This window comes from Xiphophorus hellerii, chromosome 7 (assembly GCF_003331165.1).
Source record: "Xiphophorus hellerii strain 12219 chromosome 7, Xiphophorus_hellerii-4.1, whole genome shotgun sequence".
Classification (NCBI taxonomy): Eukaryota; Metazoa; Chordata; class Actinopteri; order Cyprinodontiformes; family Poeciliidae; genus Xiphophorus; species Xiphophorus hellerii.
In genome coordinates this window covers 27,313,985-27,326,134 of record NC_045678.1, presented here as the reverse complement: position 1 = coordinate 27,326,134, position 12,150 = coordinate 27,313,985, and the positions used below count along the sequence as shown (strand labels likewise).

At 41.9% G+C, this 12,150-nt stretch overlaps 2 protein-coding genes across 16 annotated transcripts in view; one reads left to right on the top strand and one right to left on the bottom strand.

Annotated features, from left to right (window-relative positions):
- LOC116723461 (heat shock 70 kDa protein 12A-like) overlaps nt 1-12,150 on the top strand; it is a 276,564-nt gene that overhangs the window by 124,368 nt on the left and 140,046 nt on the right. The gene's annotated exons all lie outside the window — the stretch shown is intronic.
- Nucleotides 1-12,150, bottom strand: part of ttn.1 (titin, tandem duplicate 1) — a 156,910-nt gene that overhangs the window by 45,381 nt on the left and 99,379 nt on the right. For all 15 annotated transcript variants that reach the window (XM_032568335.1, XM_032568338.1, XM_032568340.1 and 12 more), the window contains 22 exons: nt 9,150-12,119; nt 8,740-9,060; nt 8,357-8,641; nt 7,912-8,217; nt 7,618-7,781; nt 7,169-7,409; nt 6,661-6,936; nt 6,283-6,582; nt 5,859-6,161; nt 5,469-5,768; nt 5,048-5,335; nt 4,653-4,955; nt 4,155-4,457; nt 3,743-4,048; nt 3,026-3,313; nt 2,136-2,426; nt 1,771-2,058; nt 1,391-1,673; nt 990-1,297; nt 791-895; nt 450-647; nt 60-356 (listed from right to left, as the gene is read on the bottom strand). In XM_032568335.1, the coding sequence (XP_032424226.1) occupies nt 60-356; nt 450-647; nt 791-895; nt 990-1,297; nt 1,391-1,673; nt 1,771-2,058; nt 2,136-2,426; nt 3,026-3,313; nt 3,743-4,048; nt 4,155-4,457; nt 4,653-4,955; nt 5,048-5,335; nt 5,469-5,768; nt 5,859-6,161; nt 6,283-6,582; nt 6,661-6,936; nt 7,169-7,409; nt 7,618-7,781; nt 7,912-8,217; nt 8,357-8,641; nt 8,740-9,060; nt 9,150-12,119 (8,724 nt within the window). The remainder of the gene's footprint in view (nt 1-59; nt 357-449; nt 648-790; nt 896-989; nt 1,298-1,390; nt 1,674-1,770; nt 2,059-2,135; nt 2,427-3,025; nt 3,314-3,742; nt 4,049-4,154; nt 4,458-4,652; nt 4,956-5,047; nt 5,336-5,468; nt 5,769-5,858; nt 6,162-6,282; nt 6,583-6,660; nt 6,937-7,168; nt 7,410-7,617; nt 7,782-7,911; nt 8,218-8,356; nt 8,642-8,739; nt 9,061-9,149; nt 12,120-12,150) is intronic.

The window sequence follows — 12,150 nt, the reverse complement described above, 5'->3', positions numbered from 1 at the left end:
ATCTTATTGTCATACTGACTTACAAAAGTGTTCAGAGTAGTTATTAATTTTTGTCTCACCATATTCATCTGTACACATAATGGTATCTGTCTGCTCAGAGGGTGGGCTGAGGGCACCTGCAGCATTCTTTGCCCTGATCCTGAACTCATATTTGCAGCCCTCTTGTAGATCAGCAACAGTAAATGCAGGTTCCACAACATTCACATTGTTGGCTTTCACCCAGATCTTGGAAGGCAAATCACGCTTCTCTACAATGTATCCTGTCAATCTGTGGCCGCCATCAAATTGAGGTTCAGTCCACTGGAGGGTCACACTGGTTCTAGTAATGCTGATTACATCCGGTTTACCAGGTGCATCTGTTGACATGGGGTAAAGCAACAATCCATGATTGGGTATAAATATGCTCAGGGTTTATAATGTTGGTGCTACTTCATCTCTTGTAAACTTACCGATGGGATCTAGGGCTACCTGTGGATCAGTTGGAGCACTCGGTCTGCCAATTCCAGCCAAGTTAATGGCCATTACTCTGAACTCATACTCCAAGCCTTCAGTTAGTCCAGTGACTTTGTGTTCCTTCATCTTTAAGGCAGACGGACTGGCCCTTTTCCACAACATACTGTTCCTCTCCTTAAATTCAACATGGTATCCTGAACATTTCATCAAAGGTTGGGAACAAAATTCAGTGTAAGATCACCTTACATTAATAAAAATACTTAATTTTCAGATAACGTATTGATAAAATAATCAAACTGTTAAAAATGGCGCTGATTAAATCTTAAGCAGACTGCACCTGTAATAGGAGACCCTCCCGTCTTTCTGGGGTCAGACCAGGCAAGATATGCAGAATCATGCCGCATACTCATGATTTGAGGAGGAGGAGGTGCATCAGGTACATCTGTGAAACAAAACAGTACAGGACAGTGTTATACAGTTAGCTTAAGTAAAATATTGGATTCAATAATTATTTTTTATAGAGAAAAAGGACTTACTAAATGGATGTTTTGCAACAACAGGATCAGACTTCAGTCCCTCCCCAACACCATATTTGTTCTCTGCACTGACTCTGAAGATATATTCTGTGCCCTCATGGAGACCTGTCACCCTCATTGTATTTGTCTCCACAGAGGATGAAATATTCACCCACATGTTGGTGATGGAGTCCCTTTTTTCCAGGATGTAGTTTGTGATTTCAGAGCCACCATCATCCTTAGGAACACCCCACTTTAGTGTAGCACCATCAGCAGTAACATCCTTGAATTTTATTGGTCCACCAGGGATGCCGGGTTTGCCTACCACCCTAAAACAGCAAAGACAAAAACATTTTAACCTTTATTTATGTATTGCCAATGATTTATTATTACTTAAATCTCTAAACAGTGTTGTGACTTACCTGATGAAGATGGTGGATTCTTTGGTGCCAGCACTGTTTCTTAAGGTGATGGTGTACTTGGAAGCATCAGTTCTCTGACAGTCCCTGATTAGGAGGGTGGTGTTGACTGGAGATGACTCAGCACAAACCCTGCCAGTATCTGTCAAATCTTCATCATCTCCCTTTTTCCAGGTGACCTTGGGTGTAGGTTTCCCAACAATTGGAATCTTTAAACGAACGGTGCTGCCCTCTTTGGCAATGTAGCACATGTTGGGCAACTCTCTTAAGTCACAGCTTGGAAGAACTTCAGATAAAAAAAAACAAGAATTTTAAAATCTCTTTTTGAACACTCAAGTTCCAAAATTCCTTTACAGGAAAGTTTTATAAATGTGTGCACTTACTAATTTGGTCCTTAGCAATCACAGTCAGCTCCTTAGCAGAGCTTTCTCCTGAATCATTTACAGCTTTGACCTGATACTTGTACTCTCTACCCTCCACAAGGTCCTTGGCACTATACTGCATGTTCTTGGACCTCATAAGTTCCTTGTATTTGTCTTCACCATTGAGAACCTCTAGCACGTAGCAGATAATGCGACTGCCTCCATCAGTGAGGGGTTTCTTCCAGCTTAGAGTGCACGAGTCTTTGGTCACCAGCAAGGTTTTGAAGTCCATGACAGGCCCAGGCTCCTCTGAAAGTGAATAAATGAAACAGTGAACATTTTCTTTTAATAAAACTAAAAAATACATCAATTAATGTTTAACCCACCTGTTGCTCTGACAGAATCGGCTGTTTCACAAGATTCTCCAGTACCAAGCTTGTTGACTGCTGACACTCTAAAGAAGTAGGACCGCCCAGCGTCTAGGTCTGGAACCTCAAAAGAAGTCTTGGTGCAGTTGTTTGAGACAACAGACCAGGCCTTTCTTTCAGTGTCACGTTTTTCTACTATGTAGTGGGTGACTTCAAAACCCCCATCAATCAGAGGAGCATCCCAGAGGATGTCTGCACTGTCTTTGGATGTCGCTTTCACCATCAGGTTTACTGGTGGACCAGGTGTATCTGGAAGGTGAACAATACTTTTAAAATAAGACCTTAAATTTGAAATGATCAAGCACATTATATTTATGGTGTTTATAGAGTATATGTATGGATATATGTACAGTACAGACCAAAAGTTTGGACACACCTTTTAATTCAATGAGTTTCCTTTATTTTCATGACTATTGACATTGTAGCTTCACACTGAAGGCATCAAAACTATGAATAACACATGTGGAAATATGCACTAAACAAAAAAGTGTAAAACAACTGAAAATACCCCTTATATTCTAGTTTCTTTAAAGTAGCAACCTTTTGCTGTGATTACTGCTTTGCACACACTCTGCATTTTCTTGATGAGCTTCAAGAGGTCGTCACCTGAAATGGTTTTCACTTCATAGGTGAGCCCTGTCAGGTTAATAAGTGGGATTTCTTGCCTTATAAATAGTCATGAAAAGAAAGAAAATCCATTGAATTAGAAGGTGTGTCCAAACTTTTGGTCTGTACTGTATGTATGGATTGATGGGTGGGTGCCAGGATGGATTGATTGGTGTGTGGATGTAAGCAGATTGACAAATAAATGGATGGATGTTCAGTATGACAGTAATTCCAGTACTAACCAAGAACTTTGACAACAATGGTATACATCTTCATGCCAGCCAAGCTGTCCAGAGACAGAATGTATTTGCCAGCATCATATCTGTTGACTTTCTCCACCATGACCATGGTGTCAAAGTTGGTAGATTTGATGACAATGCCCTGACGGCCCTTAATGTTGGTGTTCATCTTTGCCCATGTGACCTTGGGAGTGGGACGACCCTTGATGGTTGCATACAACTTCATATTGCTGCCAGCATTAAGTTCAAGGAGCTCTTTCAGGTCAGCACTTAGCTCTGCCTCAGGAGCAACTAAATGAAAATACAAAAGGTGTATTTGTCATTGACAGTATTGGAAATCAGATTTCAACATTTTATTTTATTTTCAAGACAAAACATAATAGTTTATTTGCTTACTAGTTTCTATTTGGTTTGATTAAAATTCTATTAGCTTAAAATGGTAGATATTTACAAGGGCTTGGTGAACTGGTATACAAATTACTTCATATCTGGTCTAACGTACATGTAATATTCTAATTCTAAATGTCATGTTTTCATTTCCTGTACATGGAAAATCATCATAATTAATAGAAATACAGGCTTTCAAACATCAATCTGTGTTTAATTAATAATGTGTGTTACTTAATGATAAAGTTTATGAAATGATTGGGCTTTTCAGTAGTATCCTAATTTATTGAATGGATGTGAATTTTTTGTACAGAAAAATAATGCAAAGCATACCTATGATATCCTTGGCAACATGTTTGCCTGGGATTTCAGCTGGCTCACTGAAGCCTACTTTATTGACAGCAGTGATGCGACACTGGTACTCTGCTTTGTCAATTAAGTTCTGAATGACATAGTTAGTGTCCTGTAGGTTCCTGGGGACATTGCAGCGGATCCAGTCTGTTGTGTTGGTTCTCTTGCATTCCACTAAGTAACCAATAATGGGGCTTCCACCATTGTTAGCTGGTACAGTCCAAGTGAGACTGATTGTGCTGTTGGTGGTATCTGTCACAGTTGGGTTTATAACAGGTCCAGGAGGAGCTGGAGATAACCACAGTGATTAACTTCAGACAGCATGCAGAAATTTGATTTTTGGGATAACAAAAAATAGTCAGTTTTATTATGTGTATAGGTGTTTGAAACTTACTAATAGGATCCTGTGCAGTGGTGCCTTCAGAGGGTTCACTGGGTTTTCCCAGCCCAGCCATGTTGACAGCAATGACTCGGAACTCATACTCAATTCCCTCTGTTAAACCTGTTACTTCAAGAGACCTTTCTGTTAGGGGTTTTTTATTAATCTTGGTCCACTTCATCTCCTTGGTCTCTTTCTTTTCCACTATGTAGCCCAGAATGGTAGACTTTCCATCATCGACAGGCTCCTTCCAGCTCACAGTCATTTTGTCTTTGGTCACATTGGTGATTACAGGGGCTTCACAAGGACCGGGGACAGCTGAAAGTGGTGCGCAAGTAAACATCTTTCATTAGAAACTACAATCATGTCTCAATTTTTTTTAATTGTTGCTAAATCTGAACCCAGCTCGTGAGGTAACACATAACACACAGTTGCATGTTGGATTTAAACAGCAGCGCTAATGACAAGTTTAAAGTACAGTATGAATTTGAACAGAAGCATATGATGACTTACTGAAAGGGTTTTTAGCGATGATTGGGTTTGTGATAAATGGGTCTCCAACTCCCCATGCGTTTTCAGCACGAATTCGGAACTGGTATTCATGACCTTCAATTAGTTTTTCCACATTAAATTCTAATATGTCACCCTTTATTTTTGTTGACACCTGTGCCCAGTTAGTTCTGCTGGTTTCACGCTTGTCCAAAATGTAGTTATTGACAGAGCCACCACCATCTTTCAAAGGAGGCTGCCATGTCAACTTGATACTGGAGGCTAACACCTCTGTATATGTGGCACTTGCAGGGGGCCCAGGCACATCTGATAAAAAACAGAAAAGCAGTATGTAGAATAAATGTGAATTCAGGTTTGGATGAGTTTCAATTCTTACATTTAAAAATGTAAATCCTTACCTAGTACATTGACCTGGATTTCTGCAGTCTTTGAGCCACTTGCATTCTCAGCCAACACAGTGTAGGTTCCTGTGTGTTCTTTGGTGGCAGCCGGTATTTCTAATTGGAAATGTTGTCTTTGCTGTGTAATGACCTGGCCTTCACCTGACTTCAGAGTATCATCACCTCTCTTCCAAGTGACTCTGGGCACAGGCTTACCAAACACATCTGCTTCCAGCAAGATTGTGGCTCCAGCTTTAACTGTTAAAACTTTTTGCATCTTGGCATTAAGTTCAATCCTTGGAGGAACTGTGTATTGAATAAAACATCAATAATCAAACATTTTAACTGGCCAAAGACTTTCAGTAAAAATCAAATACAATAGTTTTTTCACCACTATTTTTTAACGTCTTTGTGACTGTGTTGAGGAATTATGTCTTACCATTCTCAGCACAGACCAGGATTGGATCTGTTGGTTCTGAAGGCTTGCTCATGTTCACTGCAGTTTTAGCAATAACTCTGAACTGGTACTGAAGGTCTCTTTCAAGTCCTGTCACTGTATACTCCTCCCTGGGAACATTCTGACTGCTGGTGTTGCAACGTATCCAAGTGTCTCCTGGAACCCGCATAGCCTCAACATAATAACCTATGATCTTGCTTCCTCCATCATTTTTAGGACGGGCCCAAACCAAAGTGACAGAGTTTTTGGTTACATCCAAAACTTCAGGTTTACCAGGAGTGTCTATAAGACAAGCATAGAAATGGGTGATAGCAGAAATCTAGCTGGAAAAAAAAAAACCCTTTTGGATATAGGCATTGGCTTTCAACTTACCAACAGGTGTTCTTGCTGTTACAAAGTCGGTTTTCTTGCTTGGTTTGCCCTGACCAGCACGGTTAATGGCTGATACTCTGAAAGTATACTCCAAGCCTTCAATAAGACCGGCACAGGGGTATTCAGTTGTGCGGACCACAGTGTCATTGGCTTTCACCCACAGAAGACTGTTTCTCTCCTTGCGCTCAATGTAATACCCTGTGATGGGACTGCCCCCATCACTCTCCGGTTTATCCCAGCTAATGAACATACAATCCTTGTTGGTCTTGTTGACATGACAATTTAGGGGCTCACTTGGAACATCTAGTGAAAAAGAAAATTTCATAATTTGAAATAAATACACTTTGTTTGCTATTGAATTTCTATTAATTAGCATCCAAGGCCAACCAGGCTTCAGTCTTGGACATATTTTACCCACACTTACCAAAAGGGAACTTTGCAACCATTCTTTCTGATTGAAGGGAGTCTGACACACCATAACGGTTTTCAGCGCGGATGCGGAATGCATATTCTTTTCCAGGAATAAGTTTTCCCAATCTACAACTGGTTTTTGCGCAGGAGGAAAGGGCTGTCACCCAATCGCCTCTGGCCACATCACATTTTTCAATAACATAGTTTGTGATATTACTGCCGCCATCCTCCAGAGGTTTGTTCCAAGACAGGGAACAAGCATCAGAATCAATGTCACTGATCTCCACAGGGCCTTCGGGAGGACCAGGGATGTCTGAAATATACAGTTGCTTTTGGTCAGATGAAAGATGTGTAACAATTTTTCTTCAGAAATTAAAACAGTATTACGCACCTCTAATGATGATCTTTATTGCCTGGGAAATTTGTCCCGTGCTGTTCTCAGCAACAAGACTATAATCTCCACTGTCACTCCTTGTCACATCTTTGATGATTAGGACACACAAGTTGCCCGACTGATGCACAGCCAAGCGACTGGATGGGACCACTGCTTTCTCACCACGTATCCACTTGCATGTCGGAACAGGTTTTCCTGAAACAAGTGCCTCCACTCTAAGCTTGGCTCCAGCTCTAGCACTTGCAGTCTCTGGCATAACAATCTTTGGCTCAACTGTGGTTCAAAAAACAAAACTGCCTGATTATTATTTTAAAACATAGTCAATTTAGACACAGACATTTCTAAATATCAAACTATGGTCATGTTGAATCTCTGAACTGAGTTCCTTTGCTGTTTTGATGACAGCCAATTTGAAAATAATAAGTCTGTGAAACACATGGTGTTATTAAAAGAATAAACTGCAGAAAGATAATCCTAAATACAATTGCCATGCATCTAAACATACTCATCTGTTCCTTGATCTCGGTCGGCTCTCTAGTCTCAGTGAAAGAACTCATCCCCATGATGTTCTTGGCAGCCACTCTGAACTTGTACCTTTTCCCCTCCTTGAGGCCACTGACACTGATTGATAAACCTTTAACTGTTGTGTAGGCATTCCACACTTCTTTTTCTGGTTCAGCTTCTTCTTCCTCCTCTACTATTGGTGGAGGTGGAGGTGGTGGAGGAACTCCCTCTCCTTCAACCAGCTGTAGTTGAGTAGTACAGAAAGAAAAATAAGCACATATTAATTTGTAAATTTCTTAATATGTACATATAGTCTGAATTAAAAAATCATATATCTGTAAAGATAACAGTATAATTGGTTATATCCAGTGTAATTGTTGAAACTTATATTTCAACATTCTGACTTATCTAACTGATAAAAGCAGCAAAACAACAGTTTAGCTTACAAACCTCAACAGGGGCTGGTGGCTCCGGTGGAGGTTTGACTTCAATGTATTCGATGACATAGCCATCAATTTTGGCACCACCATCTCTTTCAGGCTTCACCCAGCCAATCATTGCACTGTTCTTGGTTATCTCCAGAATTTCAATCTTCTGGCAAGGGTCTGGTTTGCCTAAAAAAAGGAGTTCAATGTGTGAATACGTTCTAATTTCTAATAAAAAGATATCTAAAGATAGAGCTAATCTTTGATCCTAAATGAAATGTCATTTGTCTTGACGTCCTGATTATTGAATGATACTTACTGACAGGATCGGAAGCCAGGTAGGAAGTAGGTGTCACTTTGGGAACTCCAGAACCATACTCATTGACAGCGAGGACTCTAAAGTAGTATTCAGTGCCAGGTATCAGACCACTGATTTTGAGAGGAATCTTATCTGCCTGAACTTCAGTCTTGACAGTTGCCCATGTCTTGCGGTCAATCGCTCGCTTTTCAACTATGTAGTGTGTCACCTCACTGCCACCAGTGATCTCTGGAGGATTCCAAGACAACATGACTGAGGTCTGCTTAATGTCTGTACCTTCGAGATTTAGTACTGGTCCAGGAGTATCTATGTGGAAAAATGACATTGCAGTTATTATTATTTTTGTTAACCTTCAGTTGGATCTTTGTCTTTTCTGGATGCTTGGAAAAACATATTTATAGTTTTCAGGCAGCAAAAACTACTACTAAAAAAATCATTGACCTACCAAGAACTTTAACATTGACAAACACGGCTTTTTCTCCTGCAGGACTGTGTAAAGTCAGGCAATATTTCCCAGAGTCATCACGGGTGCTGTCAGGAATGACCAGGAAGGTCATTGTGTCGATGATGTCGACTTTACCCTTCCTAACAACGTTGTCAATACCCATTCTTCTCCAAGTGACTGTTGGATGTGGTCGCCCTCTGATGGTGGCGCAAAGTCTAATGGGACAACCAGCACGAACTGTGAGGCCCTGCTTCAGGTTGGCATCCAAGTCAATCTCTGGTGCCTCTGTTGGATAAACAATTATTTTTGTTAAATATAAACCTGAAATCCAGCTTTGGTGTTTTGTGTAAACCTTGTCACACATTTTATACAGTGTTCATTACCTAAAATTTCCCTTGGAATCACAGCACCCTCCAGGTTACATGGCAGGCTCATGCCCACTTGGTTTTGAGCAGACACCCTGAATTCATAAACTAGCTTCTCATCTAGACTTGTGACTGTAAACTCGCACACAATAAGTTGTGCTGCCACATTGCATCTCTTCCAGCCATCATCTCCTTTCTTTGCACTCCCCTGTGCCCTCATTTCCACAACATAGCCAATGAGAGGGGCTCCCCCATCAGACACAGACTTTGTCCAGCTCAGGGTCACTGTGGATTTTGTGCTGTCCACAACCTTTAAGTTGGTAGGTGGTGCAGGAGGCTCTGTAAGTGCATATAATGAAACATGAGGCAGTGGGCTTGGTTATGGAAGAAAACATTACATATATAAGACATTATTTTGAGGCACTTACCAACTGCATCCTTTGCAGTGATTGCACGAGAAGCCTTACTTGGAGTACCAACACCAATTTCATTCACAGCTTTGACTCTATACTGGTAATCATGGAGAGGTAATAGTCCAGTGACTGTGAAACGAGTTGCAGGGACTGGATCCTTGTTGACAGGGGACCACCTGACTGCATGCTCCTCTCTCTTCTCCAAAAGATAGCCTATGATTGGTTTTCCTCCATCTCTGTCAGGCTCTGACCATTGTACAGTCATCTCCTCTTTTCCGATCTTGGTGACCTCTGGTGCTTCGGGGGCATCAGGTACACTGAACTGCGTGCCAGCAACAATAGTCTCACTCTGAACTGCAGGTCCAGGGCCCATTTTATTCTCAGCTCGAACTCTGAAGATGTACTCATTACCCTCAATAAGTCGTGTTACTTTTGCTTTATTGGTGATGACAGCATTAGAATGTACAGACCAAACCCCTCTCTTTGTCTCACATTTCTCGATAATGTAATTGTAAATATCACAGCCACCATCATCTTCAGGAACTTCCCAGGCCAGGTTGCACCTGTCAATGGTGATACCAGACACCTTGAGGTCCCTGATGGGACCAGGTCTGTCTAATACATTAATTGTACATTTAGCAGAGCTGGTTCCTGCACTGTTGGAGGCTGTGACAAGATATTTGCCACTGTCTGTGCGTCTTGCACCAGTAATCAACAGTTTGGAAAAGTCTGCACCAGTTTCAAGTTGCAGCCTGGGGCCTTTCTTAATCTCCTCTGTGGTCTCATCCTTTGTCCATTTGACATCAGGCTGAGGTTTGCCCTTGACTATTGCTTCTACTGCAATAGAATCTCCTGCTCTAACAACAAGGGTTCCATCCAGTTTAATCTTAACCTCAGGCAATACCAGTTGTTCCTTAACTAGTACTTCTCCTGTTGTCACCCAATTACTTTCGCCTCCCTCATTTTTAGTCTGAACTCTAAACTGATAGATTTGATTTTCAATACACCTGTCTGCCATGAAGTAGGTCTCCTTGATAGCACCCTTGTGAAGTCTCTCCCACTCTTCAGCTTCTTTTGGTTTCTTTTCAATATGATAAGCTATGTTTCTACTACCACCATCATTATCAGGTTTCTTCCACTTCAAGAAGCAGAAGGTCTTCCCGACTTCAGATATATGGAAATCTATGGGTTCCCCAGGTTTCTCAATAGGATCAACTGCCAAGACAGGTGACTTTGTCTCTGTGGATGGACCAACTCCTATCTTATTTTCAGCACTCACACGGAAGAAATATTCACAGCCCTCAGTAAGAGGAGCCTTTATCAAGCGCTTGGTCCAGTCATTGGAGACCACTGTCCACCCTCTTTGACTTGGCTGACGGCATTCAATTATATACTGAGTAATCTCAGTTCCTCCATTGTCCTCAGGGTTTTCCCAGGAGACCATGCAAGATTTCTTTGTCACATAAGCCACTTTCAAATTTTGACAAGCTCCTGGTGTGTCCAAGACATTGACCAAAATGGTAGCCTGAGCCTGTCCACTGCTGTTCTTTGCAACAATACCATACTTTCCATAATCTGACCTGATAGCATCACTGATAATTAGTTCACAAACAGGGTAGTTGTTATTCATTTCAAGGCGCTTTTCTCGAGACAAGGCTCTGGCATCCTTGGTCCATGTGATCTCTGGATCTGGTCTGCCTTTTACTCTAGTAATCAAACTGATTATCTGACCTGCTCTGACTGTCACAGAGTCACGACAGGAGACATCAACCACAACTTCAGGAGGCACCAGGATGTCTTTTGCCAAAATAGTCTCAGGTACCTCCCTGGGCTCACTGTCTCCAACCTTGTTTGTAGCTCTGATACGTATTCTGTACTCCATTCCTTCAATCAGCCCAGGCACTCTGTAAGCACAGATCTTGATTAGATCCTTGTTGATTCTGTCCCACTGGGCAGATCCTGACTTCTGAACCTCAATGAAATAGCCCAGAATTGGACTCCCTCCATCTCTTGTGGGTTTGGTCCAGCAGATGTCTGCATAAGATTTACTCCAATCCTTAAGCTTGGGGTTACCAGGAGGTCCAGGTTTTGTGATGGCACGGGTGGCTTTGATTGGGTCAGATGTGAGTGAAGGCTCACTGATACCAGCAATATTCTCAGCAAACACTCGGAATTCATAGCTATTGCCTTCAAACAGACCAGAAACTCTGTATCTTAGGTCTAGCACAGGAGTTTTATTGACACGAATCCACTTTCCTGTCATCTCTCTGCGTTCAATAACATAGCCACTAATGGGGCTGCCTCCATCATGGTCAGGTAGGGCCCATTCTACTGTTACAGCATTTTCTGTGACATCAGAACACTCAGGAAAGCCTGGAGGTCCAGGAGGGTTGAACATATGCTTGGCAATAGTAGGAGGACTTTCAAGGCTAGCACCAATCCCAATCTTGTTCTCTGCTCGAACCCTGACAATGTACTCACGGCCTTTCTCCAACCTTGTCACCTTGGCCTTTGTACTGGTGCCACTAGAGCTAACCACTGACCAGGGCTCCCATGGCTTCTTGACATCCTTCTTTTCTACCACATAGTTAGTGATAGGTGTGCCACCATCATCTTTAGGTGCCCTCCACTGTATCATCATGTGATCTGGGGTGACCTCCAAAATATTGATGGGTCCGATTGGTGGTCCTGGTAGATCCAATACAGTGACATGTAGGGCAGCAGTCTTACTACCTGCAGGATTTGACACAGTGACTATGTACTCTCCAGTATCTCCTCTCTGGCATTCTGTGATACTTAAGGTGGTTGAAGGTCCAGCAGACTCAATTTTAAGTCGGCCCTCGGGAGTGATCTCCTTTCCATCACTGATCCATTTGGCAGTGGGAAGAGGGATTCCTGTCATCTTAGCTGGTAGAGTAATAGTACTGCCAGCTTTGACTACAAGACCCTCAATAAGCTTCACATCAACTTCAATAGTAGGTGGTACTAAAAGAGAAGAAAACAGCAACAATGTATT